The 17950-nt window shown below is 41.1% G+C and overlaps 1 protein-coding gene across 1 annotated transcript in view; it reads right to left on the reverse strand.

Annotated features, from left to right (window-relative positions):
- PUM2 (pumilio RNA binding family member 2) overlaps nucleotides 1-17950 on the reverse strand; it is a 75017-nt gene that overhangs the window by 21176 nt on the left and 35891 nt on the right. Inside the window, exons 10-13 of the mRNA XM_048506029.1 lie at nucleotides 16617-16738; nucleotides 10610-10748; nucleotides 4446-4589; nucleotides 2391-2672 (exon numbers count right to left, since the gene is read on the reverse strand). Of these exons, the coding sequence (XP_048361986.1) occupies nucleotides 2391-2672; nucleotides 4446-4589; nucleotides 10610-10748; nucleotides 16617-16738 (687 nt within the window). The remainder of the gene's footprint in view (nucleotides 1-2390; nucleotides 2673-4445; nucleotides 4590-10609; nucleotides 10749-16616; nucleotides 16739-17950) is intronic.

The following is a 17950-nucleotide window of genomic DNA, read 5'->3' on the forward strand; positions in this document are numbered from 1 at the left end:
TGGAAGGAGTTGAGCACAGAGCTCGGTAAATCAGGTAAAACAGGGAAACGGGATTTCTTCGTAGAGGATCATGTACGGATTAGATGCTGATCAATACATTTCATACCAGTAGCTTCAATTATAACAATTACAAAAGTTGTGCCACAGTTAGATGCTGAGAAGGCATACCTATCTAGGGAAACTACAAAGATAGCTAAGTCACTGCATCGCTGTTTAGTGTGACTGAATATCCTGAAGTTAATTGGGAAATATAATTTTACCAGTTTGGTCAAACTTCCCCTTTCCCTTCAAATTAAATTAAGATGCAGGAGCTCAAGTAAGTACCATTCACTGTGTCAAATCACATAGAATCAATCTGATCTCCACCAGCTATATATAAGCACAGTAACAGCTGTTGTTTGGGAGGATATTTTCTCCTGCAGCAAAAGATGCATAAGCTTTCTTGTCCACATTTATGTCCTTTATTATTTAAAATCTCATTGCAGCATGTTCCTGAGTAGGAGCCATTAACCTCCATCTGCAAAAAGTTATGCTGTATCTCAGATCCTAATATGGCACAATAAACCATTTGGCTGAAGGTATCATGATTTGGGGGATTTGGGGGGGTTGGCAGTGTCATGGTATATATGGTGCTGTAATGTGTGCTTAAGTGTGGAAAACTTTGCAGATTTCAAGTTAGCTATGAAGGTCACTGGTTGGTCCTGATTAAGTCACTATTTTCCCTACCTTGGAGGACTACTGTAAAGCTAGAGCAACACCAAGCATCTTGGCGAAAGAATATGTTTTAAAAAACAAAACTTCTACCTTACTGGTGACAATTCAGCTAAATCCTAGATTTTTAAAAAAAGGATTCATGCCACTCTAGAAACTAATATTCTAATCCTAATTTAGGTCAACATGTCTTTTCAGAATTAAATAAGGGAGGGGGAAACAGGCACATGTTAACTTTTTAAATATATTTAAATATAACTATCATTTTTGTAATTGGAGAATTTGCTTAAGCAAAACTAATTCTGAAACAGGCTTCCGTAGTGACCAAATATATGCAGGACTATAGGATTTTATAAACAGAATTCAGTACCACGCTAAAAAAAATATTGGGAGTAAATCCTAAAAAAGCTTGCCATAAAAGTTTGTTTCGCTATTGGATCTTATGCCAATATCACAGAAGCATAATTCTCATTTTTTCCCCAGTTTTTCTGTAACTTCCAATTAAAAACATTTTAAACTCTTCATATTAATGAAGTGTATTTATTACAGTACGTTCTGCCAGGCTGCTCATTTTAATGGTCATCTTTACCGGCTGAAACAAAAGATGCTATAATAGTGAAAGGGGAAACTGAAGCATTCTGACACATTCCAAACATTTTTTAAAAATTGTTTCCCATGGGACATTTTCCAAGGTGAAGATGTGCAAGCTCACTTCTGTTCAGTTACCAAGTGCACAGAATTGTGTGTGCTTCACTCAAGCTTCTTCCTTCTATACTAGTGGTGGCGAGCCTATGGCACTCCAGATGTTCATGGACTACAATTCCCATCTGGAGTGCCACAGGTTCGCCACCACTGTTCTATACAATGAAAGCAGCTACTGACTCTTCCGGTGTGCCTCACCATAGGTTGATGTTTTCTTTAAGAATAAACCAATTTCCACATTGACATTTATGATTTTAAAGGGGTGATATAAACGTATTTATATTAACAAGCGGTAAATAAAGCAATAATAAAGACTGTCGAATGATCAAAGTGAAATAAAAATGACAACAGTTAACCATTTTTGAACAGAAGCTGCTGTTTTAAAAGAATAATGCAAAGCCTGTCTGTTACAAGCTTTTTTTGTGAAGATAAGGACAAGGGAACGCCCCTGGTTTCTGCATCGAAGCAAAACCGTCTGCAGAATAAGATGGCAGAGAATACAGTTACTTCAATTCTCTATCACTGTAGGGAGCCCAGTCCTGGATGGCAAATGGCTACAAGGGGCGCACATAGGTTTGGTGAGGAAGGAAACTCACTTTCTCACCTCTGTTAACAATAACCCAAATCACTGATGCTTTTGAGGTGATGGAGGGGGGGGGGGGTGTCTCTTGCCCACTGCTCAGTCAAATGCAGACCCTAGTTACACTTAAAGGACATAAACTTTAAAAGTACAAGACCAACCAATTACAAAAACAAGCCATTAAAAAAAATCCCAAAATGGAAACTGTCACAGTCACTTAACACACTCAACACAATTCCTTGTGTGCAAGGTCTAGCGGGACAAACTACCTCCCTTTCAACTTCAAGTGTAACTATTATTTAAAATTAAACAGTATATCTGATGAAGAGAAAAACAGAGTTTTTATGTCACAGCAACTCACAGAAACTGTTTTTTTAAAAAAAAAACCTTCGCTTACCTGATGATCCAAATCCACCAAGTGCTGAGCCAATAGCAGCTCCTAAAGAACTGCTGCTTCCAAAACCAAGGGATGTGTTTCCTGGCTGACCAGGACCATGGGAAAAGAGTGAACTGCTCTGGGAGTTATTGGTCAAAGCATTGTTGCCATAAAACGAATTAGACTGCAGGCTACTGTTTGTTTGCTGTTGTTGCTGCTGAGGTTGGGTACCCAGGGGCCGAAAAAGCCCATTTGCGGCTCCCGTAAGATTGTTTGCTGTTCCTCCGGCAGAGGCTGCTGCAGCTGCAAGACACACCATTTTTTATTATATTAATTAAAACATTTCTATCCCATCTTTCCTCGCAGTTAACAGATCAAAACATATTAACTTACAACCCAAACTAAAACAGCAAACCCCAGATCTTTCCCTTTTCTTTTAAAAGATGCCAGTCGCTGAAACACCCTCAAAAGCCTTGGCAAAAAGGCGGGCCTGGCAGCGCTTCCTGAAGGAGCCCATTCCACAGAATTGAAGCCGTGATGGACTCTGGTCAGTAACTGTGGCCAACAGATATCTGCTTGATGACTATAGCTGGTGCACAAGGATGCATGGAAGGAGACAGTCCTCCAATCGTCATCAAGAGGACTGTAAAACATTTCCATTCTAAAAACAGACTTTTCATGAAACTGAGATAAAATTCTTACTGCACAGAGGAATAATCAAAGAGGAAAAATATCACTACCATTACAGGAAGTTTTAGCCAATGGATTTTCTGTGATATGCATGATATTCCACTCACAAGAAAGCAAAATTCCTTTAAGAATAGTCAGTATATGTTACAAATTCAACTGCCTCCCATACTGTGATGGCTAGCTGTGCTCTAGAGGCCTAATACAAACTTGTCCTCCACTGAGTTTTCCAGCTCTGAATAGGAAGAATCTCTCACTCTGTACTAGGCCTTTGCGGAAGGGTAGGAACACTGAGATTTATGCTACTGCTAAAACCCAGTCAGGAGACAAGAGCCACAAACACATGCAATGAACTAAGAGAGAGGAAGTATGTTTTTGCTTAAAGTTAAACTTTCCCAGAAAGCAGAAACAGCATTCCTTCAGAAAAAAAGCTGGCGTGGAAAAACCCCTCCTTTCTCGGTGGAAAGATAGCGAGTTATTACTTCACTCTTTGCTCAGGTATCTCTCCGTTTTTAAGAATGTACAATTCACTAAAGGCTGTAAGAAAATTCCAATCTCTGCACAAGAAAACACCAGTTTATTATCTACCCTATTTTGTCCAATTTATGTACAAAGAGAGCTACTGTGGTGTAGTAGTTTAAAGCAGTGGACTCTAATATGGAGAATTGGGTTTAATTCTCACTCCTCCACACAAGCAGTAGACTCTTATCTGGTCACCTGGATTTGTTTTCCTGCTCCAGCACATGAAGCCTGCTGGGTGACCTTGGGCTAGTCACAGTTTTCTCTGAACTCACTCCACTCCACCTACCTCACAAGGTGTCTGTTGCAGGGAGAGGAAAGGAAGGAACCCCTTTGAGACTCCTCACAGGAGAGAAAGGCAGGAAAGAAATCCAAATTCTTCTTCTAAAATGACTAGATACAGTCTCCCTGCTTCACCCACCCATGCTGTATGACAAAATTAAGCAAAACACTGAGTTGGACTAACAGCAACTTCTGTTCCTCCCAACGATTCCAGGCTATGGCATCACTCAGAAAAACACCCATGGAGAATAGGCTGCAGACATCTGCACTTGCTTCGTAAGGTTGCCAGCTATGACTGCAATGTATTACTAGTATTACACACAAGGGGCCTGGTTCATCCTGACACTCTCTACATAATCCCATATCCAAGAAAGAATGCACCAACTCTTTTGAACCTATGGGATCAGGACGGAGAAGAATGCAAATCACAAGATGAGCAATCCAACACAAGACATTTCTTATTGGTGTGTAGGAGAAATAGGAACAAGCACTTCCTTTAAAGCAGCATTATCTGGAAGAGGACACGGAAAGGAAGAAATAACGACTGCTTCCCTGTTAGCTAGAACTCACTGCGAGAGATTTACCCACCTGCTTGTGCAGCCGCAGAACTGATGATCACAGGGGTCGAAGCCACCAACCTGACAGGCGCCCCAAGTCCAGTTCTGGCTCCAGGGCCGACCACCAAGGCACCCGTCTGATCGTAATAGGCAGTGGGGGCTAACACTTGATAGCCTGACCAATACAAAACATAGGCTAGTAAGGCAATTTGTTAGGAGCGGAACAGATTATTTTGTATCTACCTGAATTTTAGAACAGTGGGCCACGAGATCTGCCTACAAATGCACAAGAAATTCCAATTGTCCCTTCTTCATGCTAGCCTCACCCTGCCAGCCTTCCTACGTCAGAAGAGAGTGCCAAAACACTGGTCTTCCTAGAGCACTAAAGAGAGACCACTGTTGTCTGACCTGCCTAAAAGGGATCTAAAGAATAACAGTGCTGTGGCTCTAGGTAGGTCAACAGTGGTGGGAGAGCGGCATGCAGCCAAAAATTAAGGGATTGGAAGGTACTATTCCCAAGTCATGTGAGTAGCTCACAAGTATCATCATATACACCAAGGGTCTGCAACCTGTGGCTCTCCAGATGTTCATGGACTACAATTCCCATCAGCCCCTGCCACCATGGACATCTAGAGAGCTGTAGGTTGCAGGCCCCTGATATACACAGTTCCCCTGTTGTAGTTTTTAGCTTCATAATTAGCAGCTCATCGCCAGTCTGCCTTCCCGTAGGAAGGTTTTCCCTGTGTTATAACAGGTATTTGAACAAAGATGAAGATAACCTACCAGCTGAATTGTTATGTTTTTTACTTTTTGATATCTGTATTGCTTTCCACAATCAACCAGGCTGAAACATACTTTTGATTCCAGAAGTTCTTCATGAGTGCTGCCCTAAGTACGTCTATTATAAATCTGAAGATCCAAGCATGTTGCCCCCAAAATATTTAAGCCTACAACGCATCCCCACCATTGGCCCCCAAATTTGCTGTCGTGTTTCTTTTAGTGGATAAAACTGCCTTGATGCCTTCATAGTCAATACTCAGTAGACTGCATGGACAACACAACATAGCATTGCCCAAGGTTCCCCAACGTTATGTTATTCTGCATGTGTGTTTAGAGAAAGCTTGAAGCTACTGAAGCAATGCAGGTCTGATCTACAGTGCCACCTTCAACATAATTTGTGTGGCTCTTTCGCAGTAGGACACAACAGTCCCCTCCTCCTCTTCCTTCAAAAGAACAGGTGACCCATGACTCACGTTACATGCAGTCTTGGAAAAGGGCAGGACTGTCAGATCTCTCTATAGGAGATGTATAAAGTTCTCCCTACTTGCAGCAGTGAGCACAAGTTAAACGGATCACGGCCCAAGCAAGCAAGGGGACAGATATATGTAGGCATTTGAACTACATGCTATCTGCCTGACATCATATAAATGCAACCAAGAGACAATGCAATTTCACATTACCAATGCACTAATAAAACTAGACTGTGCTGTAGTATTCTACTACCTTCACTACCATTTTCACATGCTAGCAATGGCCAGGCTTTGACTGCACTCTGCTTTACTGCTCTTCTGTAAGGAACGCAGAATAGATTGTTAGAGGATAGATATTACAAGCAATACAAAAAAAAATCCCTTCACAGATGAACAATATACACGTGAAATATACTAAGGACTGGGAGGACACGCTACCAGAGATTACATGGTTATCATCAACATGTGGGGGGAGGTAGGAACTACTGCTTATCTAGTTCTTTTCAGAACTCAAACAGAGGCATGGCAATATGTAAACCACCTTAAAAATAATTACTGCCTAAGTATCACCCAAAACACAGTTCAGGGTAGCAGGATCTAGATCTCTCCTTGGTCAGTAAATGTTTACATCTCAAACCAAGAGGTCACAGATCCAGAGCGCTGATTTTTTTTAATTCTTGTGTAAAGGTGCTTGTAATACTAGTCTCCTATTTACTACTCAAATTAGGTTAACCACATTAATTAATGTTAACCAGTACAGTACTGCTTCAAATGGATGCCTGTCAAATTCATTTTGTTTTGGTAAATGGGATGTAGTTAGAGAAATGTAAAATGATCAGAGTAAACAAAAAAAAATCAGGAATTAATTATGTAACTTATGTTTGAATTACATTATTTATGCGAAGTAGTATTGCTGGTAGACTGTTGCTTCAACATGAATCCCTGTCAAACTCTCTTTGCTTTGGCAAGTTGCATGTAGTTTGGAAAAACGTGCACATGATTAGAGTAAACAAAAAATCAGGAATGTTAGGACTGAATTTAATACTTCGGCAAGCTCCTCCTCAAACATTCCATACCCTAAAATGAAACGTGTATGAAATGTAAACATGCCCAAGCTTAATTTAGAAAACTGATACAGAAGTGAAATGTGTAATTTACCTTATTTGATAAAAATCGTATTTATGTTCTGTTTTACATATTAACCTTCAGTATCCTAATGAAACCTGATATAAAACATGTGCAAAAAAAGCAAAGCCGACATTTGGCAGCTCAAATATTTATGAAATATTGATTAAAGAATAGAAAAATACTGAACACACTGATTCACTAGAGTGGAGAGAACCATGATACATGGGAAAAGGTGAGTTCTAGAAAGCTCCTGATCCCAGTCTCTCTCATGGGCTTTACAAGACCTTAGACCAGACCACACCAAAAGGTTTAACCTCGTGGCATACTGCAATAGTTCCAATTCCTAAGCATACGCAATCAGTGCACACAACCGTGCGTGAAGTTCTTGGCTCCTACTGGCCTATGCTAAGACTGGGTCTCCAACATGGTGCCCATGGTTCCTACATGTATGGCACCTGCCAAGTGTTTTTGGGAAGTGGGTGGGGCCAGGAAGGGCTTTTGCCCAGCAATGCTTTTCATCGGCTGTGTAGATTTTTTTTTTAAAATGTGGCTTTGGCAGGAGCTGCCACCACATCACAAGGATCCTCACTGCGTAATTAAAGTGACGCTAGGGCAATCATTCTGTGACTGGCAGTGCTTCTTGCAGCAGTCATTTGGTTGCTGCACAAACAATAGTGCATCAGCATTCCAAATGTTCACACAGGCTCAAAAAGGTGAGGGACCCTTGAGCTAGATCTAATGGAGGAGGGAGTAGCAGTTTACTGGTGAAAGTCATAGGGAAGTGGTGGCCCCTACTAAAATTAAGGTGTTGCAGTAGTATAGTCCTGATTTCTGCGGAGCTGGAGACTCTCACCCCTGCCACTGCTACCCAATGATGCTATGGTGTAACAAGGAATTATAAAGCTGACATTTAGTCAAGGGCGCCCTTGACTTGGTGGCATATCTCAGTACAATGCCAGTCAACTGACTGGCATTCCAGTCCATAGGAGCACAGATGTTTTCCTTAGCAGCTTTTCCTGATCCCAGGAAAGTTTATTCCCAGGGCTGTGTGGTCTACAGAAGGTCAGAAGGCTGCAGTGAGAAAATAATGAAACTGCCCTCTCTTTCTTCTTCTGTCAGCAAAACTGATGACTGTCCATGATGGATTCAACCCAAAACATTACATTCTATTTTCTCAAGCAGCAAAAATGAGCTGATCTCACTCTCTACCTCTAAAGACCACTTGGGGGCTGCACCAAGAGTATTCATTTGTTTCTAAACTTCCTAAACAATGGATGACCCTGAAAATGCTGCAGGAATCTTATATGAAGAAGGAAGGGCTGTTTACTCTCTTTTACAAACCAGCTGATCAATCAAATTTGGTACTGATTTGCAAGGATTGCTATTCTAGTTATGTTCCAACTGGACAGTAATTTGCCTCAGTGTTCATTTTTTACCCGGAAGCTCTACATTTAAAGATCAAAAATTTTGGTCACAATTTTTGGCAATGGCAGTCAGCCCCTGAAGTGGTTTTGACAGTCCCAAGTATGTCAGCAGTCCGATCTCCAATGATCCCCCTGCAATGATCTCGACCGCAGCCAAATCTCCAGGAAGCCAATAACTGATACAGGCTATTAAAATCCTTGCTCACTATGCTTCTCTTTTCTTTTTTGCAAATTTTCCTCCTTTCCTCAGCATCTAACATCTAACTGCCAGTAGTTAGGGGGAAAAATCATCTTGTACTTGAAAACACAATATGATTATTTCCTTCTACCTTTTATTTCTGACCTACACACTTTAAAATGAACTGCAATCTCATACTGCAACCGTTTTAAAAAAAAATCTGTGAAAAGGTCTCTCTTGAAGAAAAAGATTCAAACTTTGAAAAGTTATCCTCCTGAACTAAGCCAGCTAGGAAGTTTTACATAGCACAGCTCTTCTACAAATATCCTGGTGAGTGATTAAGGGCATATTTGGAAATACCTGCTGTATGAGACTGGATATATTTAGGGGGATACGAGCTGATAAGGTAACAGAAGATGTAACTGGCAGCCTTCCAGTTGAAATTGTCACACAACAGGATAACCTAGATACTTGGAATACGACGTATTTTGACTGTCAAAGGATTCTGTACAGTTGTATTTAAGATACTTTTTTGGTACTTAGGATGGAGTAAATGAAAAACTGCAAATAGTAAAAGCAAAATTATTATCAAGGGCTCAAGGTTAAATTTCTTGTCAGCAAACTTATGTCAGAACAACCTTTATGCTTGATGCAACATCCCAGTGACTCTCACTTTCCCCTTGGCCTTGTTGCCCAAAAACAAAAGCTGCAATTTTTGCTTAATTTTTAATAGAACAAGTTACACAAGCATACAAAGCTACTGATTTTACAGCTAGATTAAATCCGATTACCCATTCACTAGGAAGGTGAAACGGTCAGAAGAAAAGCTGTCCTTTTTAGAATCAGTATTGAATATAGATACATTATCATAATACAATGTGTTAAGATGTGTAAAAATTATAATGGCTTACATCCTAGGAACTTTCTTGGAAGTAGAATGTACCTCCTGCTTGGGGTCAAAAGGAACATCTTACAGCCCACCTTATAGACCCCATGTCATTCTGGAGGACTCTTCAACGCAAAAGAGAAAATTTTAAAAAATTCAAGGAGCCGCAATGAGTACATGGCAGGAGAACGAGATGTACAAACCAGCTGAGGTTCTTTGAATCTAAGCCATTGGTGTCAAACTCGCGGCCCTCCAGATGTTATGGACTACAGTTCCCATAATCAGGGAACTATAGTCCATAGCATCTGGAGGGCCGTGAGTTTGACACCTGTGATCTAAGACATTATCTTCCCAATTTGACTGCTTGCTTAAAAATAGAAGTGAGCATTATGTTTAATTCTCTCAGGGCCTATGAAGCCACGATTTCCTGACTGGGAGTAGGGTGGATTAATCATGATTGCTTCCCTCTCCCCCTAAACACACTCCCCTTTCCTATAATACTATAACTTGGGGGGTACCCAATGAAGCTGCTGGGCAACAGGGTACAAGTCTGACAAGAGGAAGTATTTTACTCAACAAGTAATTGTGGACTTCATTGCCAATGGATGTAGAAATGCCCACATGCACTAATGGCTTCAAAAGTGGATTAGACAGATTCCTGACGGACAGGTTTCAGAGGACATAAACCTCTGAAACCCAGTGCTAGGAAGTAAGATTAGGGGAAAGACCAAACCTGCATCCTTGTGGTCCACCAGATGCTTTTTGTAATTCATCGCAGATCACTTGCTTAATGGAGTACCGAAAAGGGAGATGGATGATCCAAAATCGTGTACTTGCGCAAACGAATATAAATGACAGATGGCCAAATTCCCACCAGTTCAATACAGTACATGGTCACCAGTTCAATGTTCACTGTCATCAGCGTATGCTATATAAAAGAACATTTCTTCCTCATACTTTAGAATTTAGTTCCAGTTACACTAGTAATTCATGGTCCCAGCTATTTAAAGCAGTGCAGTCATCAGTTTCGCCTTACCAAATATACGCTAAAGATTATATTTTATATATTTAAATCTTGGGGAAAATACACCTTTTTTTAAAGCGTCTCTCTTTCAGTAACAATGTAAGACAGCATTAAATGATCGTGAGTCTCTGCTTTAACAAATCCCACTAAGTCTAATTTTGTGCTGCGTGGAAAGTTAAGAGTTTTAACCAAAAGAAGCACATGATAAAAGCGATCACATCCCAACAGCACTTTATGAACACAACAGGGTTTTATGTAATTCATCTCAGAAGTATTCTTCATTTCCTTAACTCATTGTTATATACCTGGCATGCCTGTGGCAAGACCCTGACCAAAAGCCAAAGCTGGATTGGTTGCTGCAGCTGCTGCAAGTGACTCTGCCTGCTGCCCTTGCTGACCCTGATTGGGAGTGAGCGGGCGCTGACTTCCTCCAGTACGAAGAACCTACAAAAGACCAAGGGCGACACTATTGGCTTAATATCCGAAGGACAAAATTGGAAATTATAAAAAAAAAATGATGGAACATCTACTGAATGTGTCTGGGGTTGTATTTTTTTTAAAAAACATATAAACAAGGAGAATGTTTAAAGCAGGCAAAGGATAAACTGATGGCGTAACAGACAAAACTTCAAGGTCTTAAGTCTTTTGGTAATTCAGAACTACTAAACAGAAGTGTGGAAACAGCAAAGAGCCCCAAATAGCAAACAGCCAAACCCAGATATTTGAGTAATAAAAGTAATGGCAAAAACCTTTAAGATGGATTATGAAATTGTAATTTCTGATAAATTGGGTTTGGGATACCACGTGTTCTTGTCCCAGTGATTCTTTACCATTGCTATTAACCATGGCTCATTGTTAAAGACTCTGTCACAATACAAACAAGTCAAACCAAGGCTCCTAGTTTAGGGCCTGAAACCAGTTATGAGCCAGGGTTTGAAATCCTGTTATGTGTTTAACCTGTTTTGTATTAACCACAGTACTTAGGCAGACATCATCATAAAACATGGTTAAGGATTCTTTAAAGAGAGTGGAGAGGCAGAGTGAGTTAATGTGACACAAAGAAGAAGGGAGGACACTTGAGCAGACGGCCCATTCCCAAACGCATGAATTCAGTTAAGCACCAGCAAGCCTGCACTAGCTCCTTGCCTGGATAATGCACACTGACATACATGCCTGTCAAAACTCTTATACTCTACCCCAAGGACCACTTTTCAAAGCCTGAAGATAAATCTCCTTTCTTCCGCTTTAGAAGAAGGGACATGCAGCTTAACAAGCTGTCGATATATTATGATCAGGCACCTAAACAGGCAAAATATTTATTGTGACAAAAGCTATAAAAAGTCAGTTCCCAATATGGTGCTACCAAGAGCTTTTTACTTGTTACTTTTTAATCTTATGTATCCAGTAATAGATTTTGAAAAGACCACACAGATACAATGTTCACACTCTAATTATGTTTAAATTGCTTGCATGTAAACCTTTTAGACCAGCGGTTCTCAACCTGTGGGTCAGGACCCGTTTGGGGGTCGAACAACCCTTTCACAGGGGTCGCCTAAGACGCTCTGCATCAGTGTTCTCCATCTGTAAAATGGATAAATGTTAGGGTTGGGGGTCACCACAACATGAGGAACTTTATTAAAGGGTCGTGGCATTAGGAAGGTTGAGAACAACTGTTTTAGACCATGGTGTAACCATGGTGCATTGTTAAGACTGCCCTAATACTAACACAATGTAGTTAGGTCAAACAAAATCTTGCAAATCCACTTCTAACCATGGCTGCAAGCTCCAGTTTGAGAAAACTATAGCTAGCATCAACATTCACATAGATACAAAGCTAGCACTGAGACGTGATCTCCAAAAAGCAGGCTCTTGATCTCCCAACCATGGTTGGGGGCACCTAGGAATAATGTACTGATGTAGCGATGTGTAAGAATTCATGTAGAGAATATTCATTAACTTAGATGAATATCCATTTTAAATATCTATAATTATTTTAAAAGAACAACTGCAGCGCTCAAACAAAAACATTTCTGCGATATGTATCCCCTTCGGGGATCGGGCGGTATAAAAATTGAAACAATAAATAAATAAATAAATAAATATTTTACTGAATCTTTTTCAGTAATAGGGATAGGGTTGGATTACTGCCCTCCCACAAAATTCATCTAAGAACCCCCTCCCCACTATAATTTTGCATTATGCATGAATGATTCATTCAACAGCTTTACACTAAAATCATCAACAAATCAGACAAACTATGACTCAAAGGTAAGATGAGCGCAGGTGAAAAAGAGAATTCCAGATGTACTTATGAATTTATACTTTTCTATGGTCGTCAGGGGAAGCTAGTATTGAGAAAAGTACCAACTAGGGATGGGAATGCAATCTCAGTGTTTATCCTGGAAGAAGAAGGGCCTCTCGCTTCATTCTGCGGACACTGAAGTCAAGGAAGTCTTAGTATTCAGCTAATGAAACTGCTGCAGTAGGTGGATCCAGCTTTGAAATGCACAGAAGAAAAGAGAACACCCCTTCCCACTACATCAGGCAGGGAGGTTGTGAGGTAGCAGCTCCAGGTACAGAGAGGTTAAGTAGGAGGAAGGGGATAAAGAACCTTCTGCAATCACACTTTCCCCAAGATAATACGCATTAGCTACTTGGACATGCTAAGCTATCTTCCTTAAGATGAGCGTAAGTTCAAATATGATCCAGATTTCCTTTTATCTTCTTCAGGGAAGGCAGGAAGCTAGCATACATTCCAAAACAGATGTCTCTCCCATTACCAGCAACCTCTCTGTGCTGATTCAACTATGAGTACAAAACCAATGCCAGCAGAACATTAGCAAGGGTTTTGGTAACCAAGAAAAAAATCAAAATGGAGAGCACAGAATGAGTACTGTTGAGCCATGTAACTATTCAAATCTCCATTTTCGGATGGAGATGCAGAAGTAAGCCTTTGTGATTTCTCATCTCTAACAGGAGGAGGATTAAAAGGGCTGCATAAGGAATTTTCCCTTCATGAGGACAGGCTGACCTTCATAGATAACACAACTCTGAGGCTTGAACCACAAACAACAGCAGAGAACTTACGCTGGCAGACCACCTGAACCAAAAAGCCAGAAACTCTACAGGCACTTTCACGCATGCAGAATAATGCACTTTCAATGCAATTTACAACTGGATTTTACTGTGCGAAATTGCAAAATCCACTTGCAAACAATTGTGAAAGTGAATTGAAAGTGCATTATTCTGCATGTGTGAAAGTGCCCTACCTCTCTTCCTCTCTGTAACACAAAAAGGACACTACAGGTCTTAAGGATATGCCTAGGCATCTCCCCATCCCAGCCAGACTCTTATTTGGATCAAGGAGACACAGGCCTATGTGAGAGGATTGTAGGTCAAAATTGCAAAAGGCAAACCTGAAGCCAAAAAGCTAGTGCACACCTGAATGGCATTTTGGGTTAACACAGGAAACAAGGGTTTGCAAATACAATTAAAGTAGAGTTTTCATCTCGATAAGATGAAACAAAGGCCAAGTCTTATAAAACCAGTCTTCTTTTCTAACCGGTCTCTAAAGAATGAACTCTTGTCTGATAGTCTGGGAGAGAAGACCTTCAGGCTTACCATTTTAAACACGTATTTTGTATTTATCTACACTTTATCTGGGGACTTTGCCACTGATCTTTCATTTTCTCTTAGAACTGTTATGAGGACTTTACTGTAAAAGTAAAATGACCTCTCAGTATTTCTTACTGTAATTATGCAAATATGACAGAGAAGCCAAGCATTCTGTGTTTAGAAATTTCCCATTTTGAGAAAGACTGTGATGGGGTTTTTTGTTTGCTCGCTCCACCATAATCAATTAGACCTCCATGTGCTCAGTTTTACTTCAAGCATTGCAAATGGAAGAGGTTAACATAAAAATTCCATGGTCTGAAATGGGATAAATCTAGGAACCTGCTGCTAACCACAAGGTTAGAGCTTGCCTTCATTGAAAAGCCATTAAGCCAAAAATGCTACTGTCGTAGATGAACAGGGACATACTTGAGAAAATAAAACTGACAGGTAGAGCCAACAGCTGATATCTACTTCTCTAGTAAGAAGGCAGTAGGAAGGAATCTCTTGATTGTGCTCATACTTGAGACCAATGTTCCCTGTAAGTTGTGCAGGTACAGTTCACCGAATGGAGAGATGTCCCTTTGAAGCTCAATTATTTATATGTCTAATTCAGATGCTAGTCATGCACTAATAACTTCACAGAAATGTGATTTTTAAACTGTAAATATGTGCTGGACAAGCTGCATGAAAGGTTGAATGACACACAGGAGCTTTGAATTGTAAATATTTTTGCTCAAACCATCAAAAGTTCTGCTTAATGGTGGGGAAAATTTAGAGACACTAAGAATCATAACACATTATCAGGTCTTATCACATATGACAATGTAATACTACAGGATCACTTCTAAAATCCTTTGGTATATAGAGGGACAGCTAAATATGGGCAGTTTTGACATTCAGTCTTTGGACATTCTGATGAATTCCAAGCCATAGACTTTGGAAGTGGATTCCAGCAATCAGTAGCACAACCATTTCAGATGTCTACAAACTGATGGTGGCATCTGATTGCATGAGGAGCCAATTTGAGTTGGGTCTTTTGGAGTGTGATATTACAATCTGGATCCAGTTTTCATCAGAACTTATTAGTCCTTGGAAATATTCTTGACTACTGTAAAATGATTCGGGGGGAAAAAGAGATGGGGGGGTTGGAAGACTATATTTTTCTTTCATCATCTTGTTTGCACTAGGACTTTCTCCAGGAGAGATTCACAAATTGTGCAGCTCAAGAAAAAATACTGCCAGGTTAGCCTTAGATCCATACTCCAGTAACATAGTCCTTCTTGCAAGCAGAGGTAGGTCATGGACCTGGCTTCTACCCACAGGGTACTTGTCCCATGTTGAAGTGAGAATAGACTTCCTGCATAATTATGTCTTGGGACCTGGAGGCATCTGTCTGTGTAACCCTTGTCTAATATTTCAATGGCCCAGGTGAATGCTGTTCTTGCAAGAACTGAGGTTGAAGATGCAGCTCTTAGTGCACAGTTCAAGCATCAAAATCTTAGCCTAAGACAGTGTCTACCCTGATGAATTTACTTATTTATCATGTGATTTCTATACTGTTCTTCCCCTTTTGCCCTTCCCCTGTCTTCCTGATTATCTATAAGCCTCTCATCAGCTTCAAAGGGAATCAGCATATTGGGAGGTAGAATTTGCCAAAGGCAATGCACAACAGCCACAAGTAGTGGCATAATTTTGGTGGACGACAGTCACTATATACCAAGACCGACTGATATACAGAGGAAGCAGGTAATCATTATTTAGTAACACACTGGAGCAGTTAGCTGACAGCTAGTCACAAAACTGCATGAAGATCTATTTACTGCTGAAACGATGACCTCTGCTGATTTTCTGATTATGCCAGGACCTCAGACAACAAGGACAGTAATCCAAGTGAGATTTGGAAAAGATACCTTGGGAGATTTGGGTATCATCAAAATTACTTGTTCCACTAAACGGAATCATCGATCTTAAAAAAATCACACAGACCCTTCACCAAAATATACAGTCTCTTCACAAAGGTGCCTTTTTAGATAGTATTGTTAACATACCTTAACAGTAGATATGTGTTTAAATGGCATTAACTGAGGGTATATGACACCATTACATTTTGTACTGCCTAGAGAACATTTTACTGGACTGCTGTGGTTCATGCAAGGTCTATTATATGACTGAGGTAAATTCATCACCTACAAGGTGGCTTTGTTTGCTACAGGCATTAAACGAATTAGAACAGCTCAACTTCACTCCCTTCAGACATGGCCTGTAGATGGAGGCTAATTAAGGCTGTTTTACATGAGGCTGTTCACAGCAAAGCCCTCCTGGAACTTGCTGTCCCTAACAAAGAGGGGAAATCACCTGGAGACTGAAGGAAGAGGCCCCTCCTCTTCTGGCCTGGTTCAGTAAAGGCCCTGAACGGACAGACTTTTTTTTAAAAAAAAAACCAGTGGAGGCGCTTGCACAACACTAGCTGCCCTTTTCCTTGGAAAGAAACTGAAAATTGCCGACCTATTTGAATAGCTAAGGGCGCCGGAAGAAACTGTTCAGCCAGTAATAGCTAAATATAGATGTGTAGATCTTGTATTGAAGTTAAGCACAATTTCCCCCAACAGTACCAGCCATGGGACACTGCAACCTAAACCAAGCAGACAAAGAGGAAACGGCTTCCCTCCAATTTGCCCGCCGTTGTTCCTATTATACCTGTGATGCAGCCTGTTGATTGGCTGTGTTGTTTGCTGCAGCTGCTGCTTGCTGCTGAAACAAGTTGGCTGGATACACTCCCCAAGGAACCCCATAATACTGAGGAGGCACCACCGCTGGTCCTGGAAAGAAAACCCACCAAGGTTTTAATCCACTGCACACAATCTTGAAACCTTGTATTAATACTGCCCGTGATGATCCTGACTGCAATACAGAAGCCAAAATGACCAAAAAAACCCTGATCCCTACCCACTGATCCTCAGCACTTGACAAACAAGTAGATCTTTGTGTAAGTTCCTCTAAATGCTCCAAGTTGCCAGCTACTGCAGGGTCCCAAATCTGTATCAGGACCATGCAGAAGGGGAAGGGAGGATTCCTGCCACCCCCCACACAACAGCCCCAAAGTAGCATTACTTGCCCTACGGGGGACTAGATGTGCAAGCAATGAGGGGACGTGAAGCCCTCAATAATAGCCCTGGGGTCATTTCAGGATTGACAAACATCACGGGGGGGGGGGGGGGGAGGTCCAGGACCACTCCACCATGCAGCAGCCCTCCTCCAAATGGAGCCCTCACAATACTTCTGGACTGAATTCCCCCAAAAGACTTGTAGCTGGCACCCTACCACAAATACCCATAGTGAACCCATGGTAGATCTGGTTAGGCCCTAAAATGCCTTTTGGGGCACCAACTCTGCTTCAGCAAGCCCATTTATGTTGGTGTCTGAATGTATCCACTGACAACGTTAGTATAGTAGGAAATTTAACTCAAATTAAAAAGAAATGCCCAAGTGCTAACCAAATCATCGGGCCTGTAAATATCATGCAACTGCAAGGGTGATGTAAGCTTCTGAGCATAACTAAATGCTATCTTTATGTGCATCTTTGGCTCCGGCGATGCAAGTCACTGCTAACTTTATGAGTACAGCCTCCTGCCATATATATATATAGCCTTTATGTAGCGTAGCTTGTATGCAGCCAGCCAGTTAAGAGTGCTCAAGTGTTCTTAAAAGGGTGCAATTTTCTCCAATCCCCCCTCCCCACTAAATCCCTGGTAGTACCCCCCCCCCCTTTCAAACTCTGTTCCTCGGACTCAGCGGATCCTCAGGCTGTTCACGGTTTAGTATGAGCCTGAAGTGGGAAAGAGACACTAATGGAAATCACTGCCCACTCATAATTTTCTTATGCCCTTGTATTTTCATATTGTGTTTGGATAAGGCTGATGTTTCCACCACTACGTCCCTTGGGCTCCCCAGTCCCTCTGCCATCTCCACCTGATAGAAAAAACTAAGCCAAACAATGAATTCATTGCTATTCCCTGGGATCTGCAAGCACC

This window comes from Sphaerodactylus townsendi, linkage group LG01 (genome assembly GCF_021028975.2).
Source record: "Sphaerodactylus townsendi isolate TG3544 linkage group LG01, MPM_Stown_v2.3, whole genome shotgun sequence".
In the NCBI taxonomy this organism is placed as follows: Eukaryota; Metazoa; Chordata; class Lepidosauria; order Squamata; family Sphaerodactylidae; genus Sphaerodactylus; species Sphaerodactylus townsendi.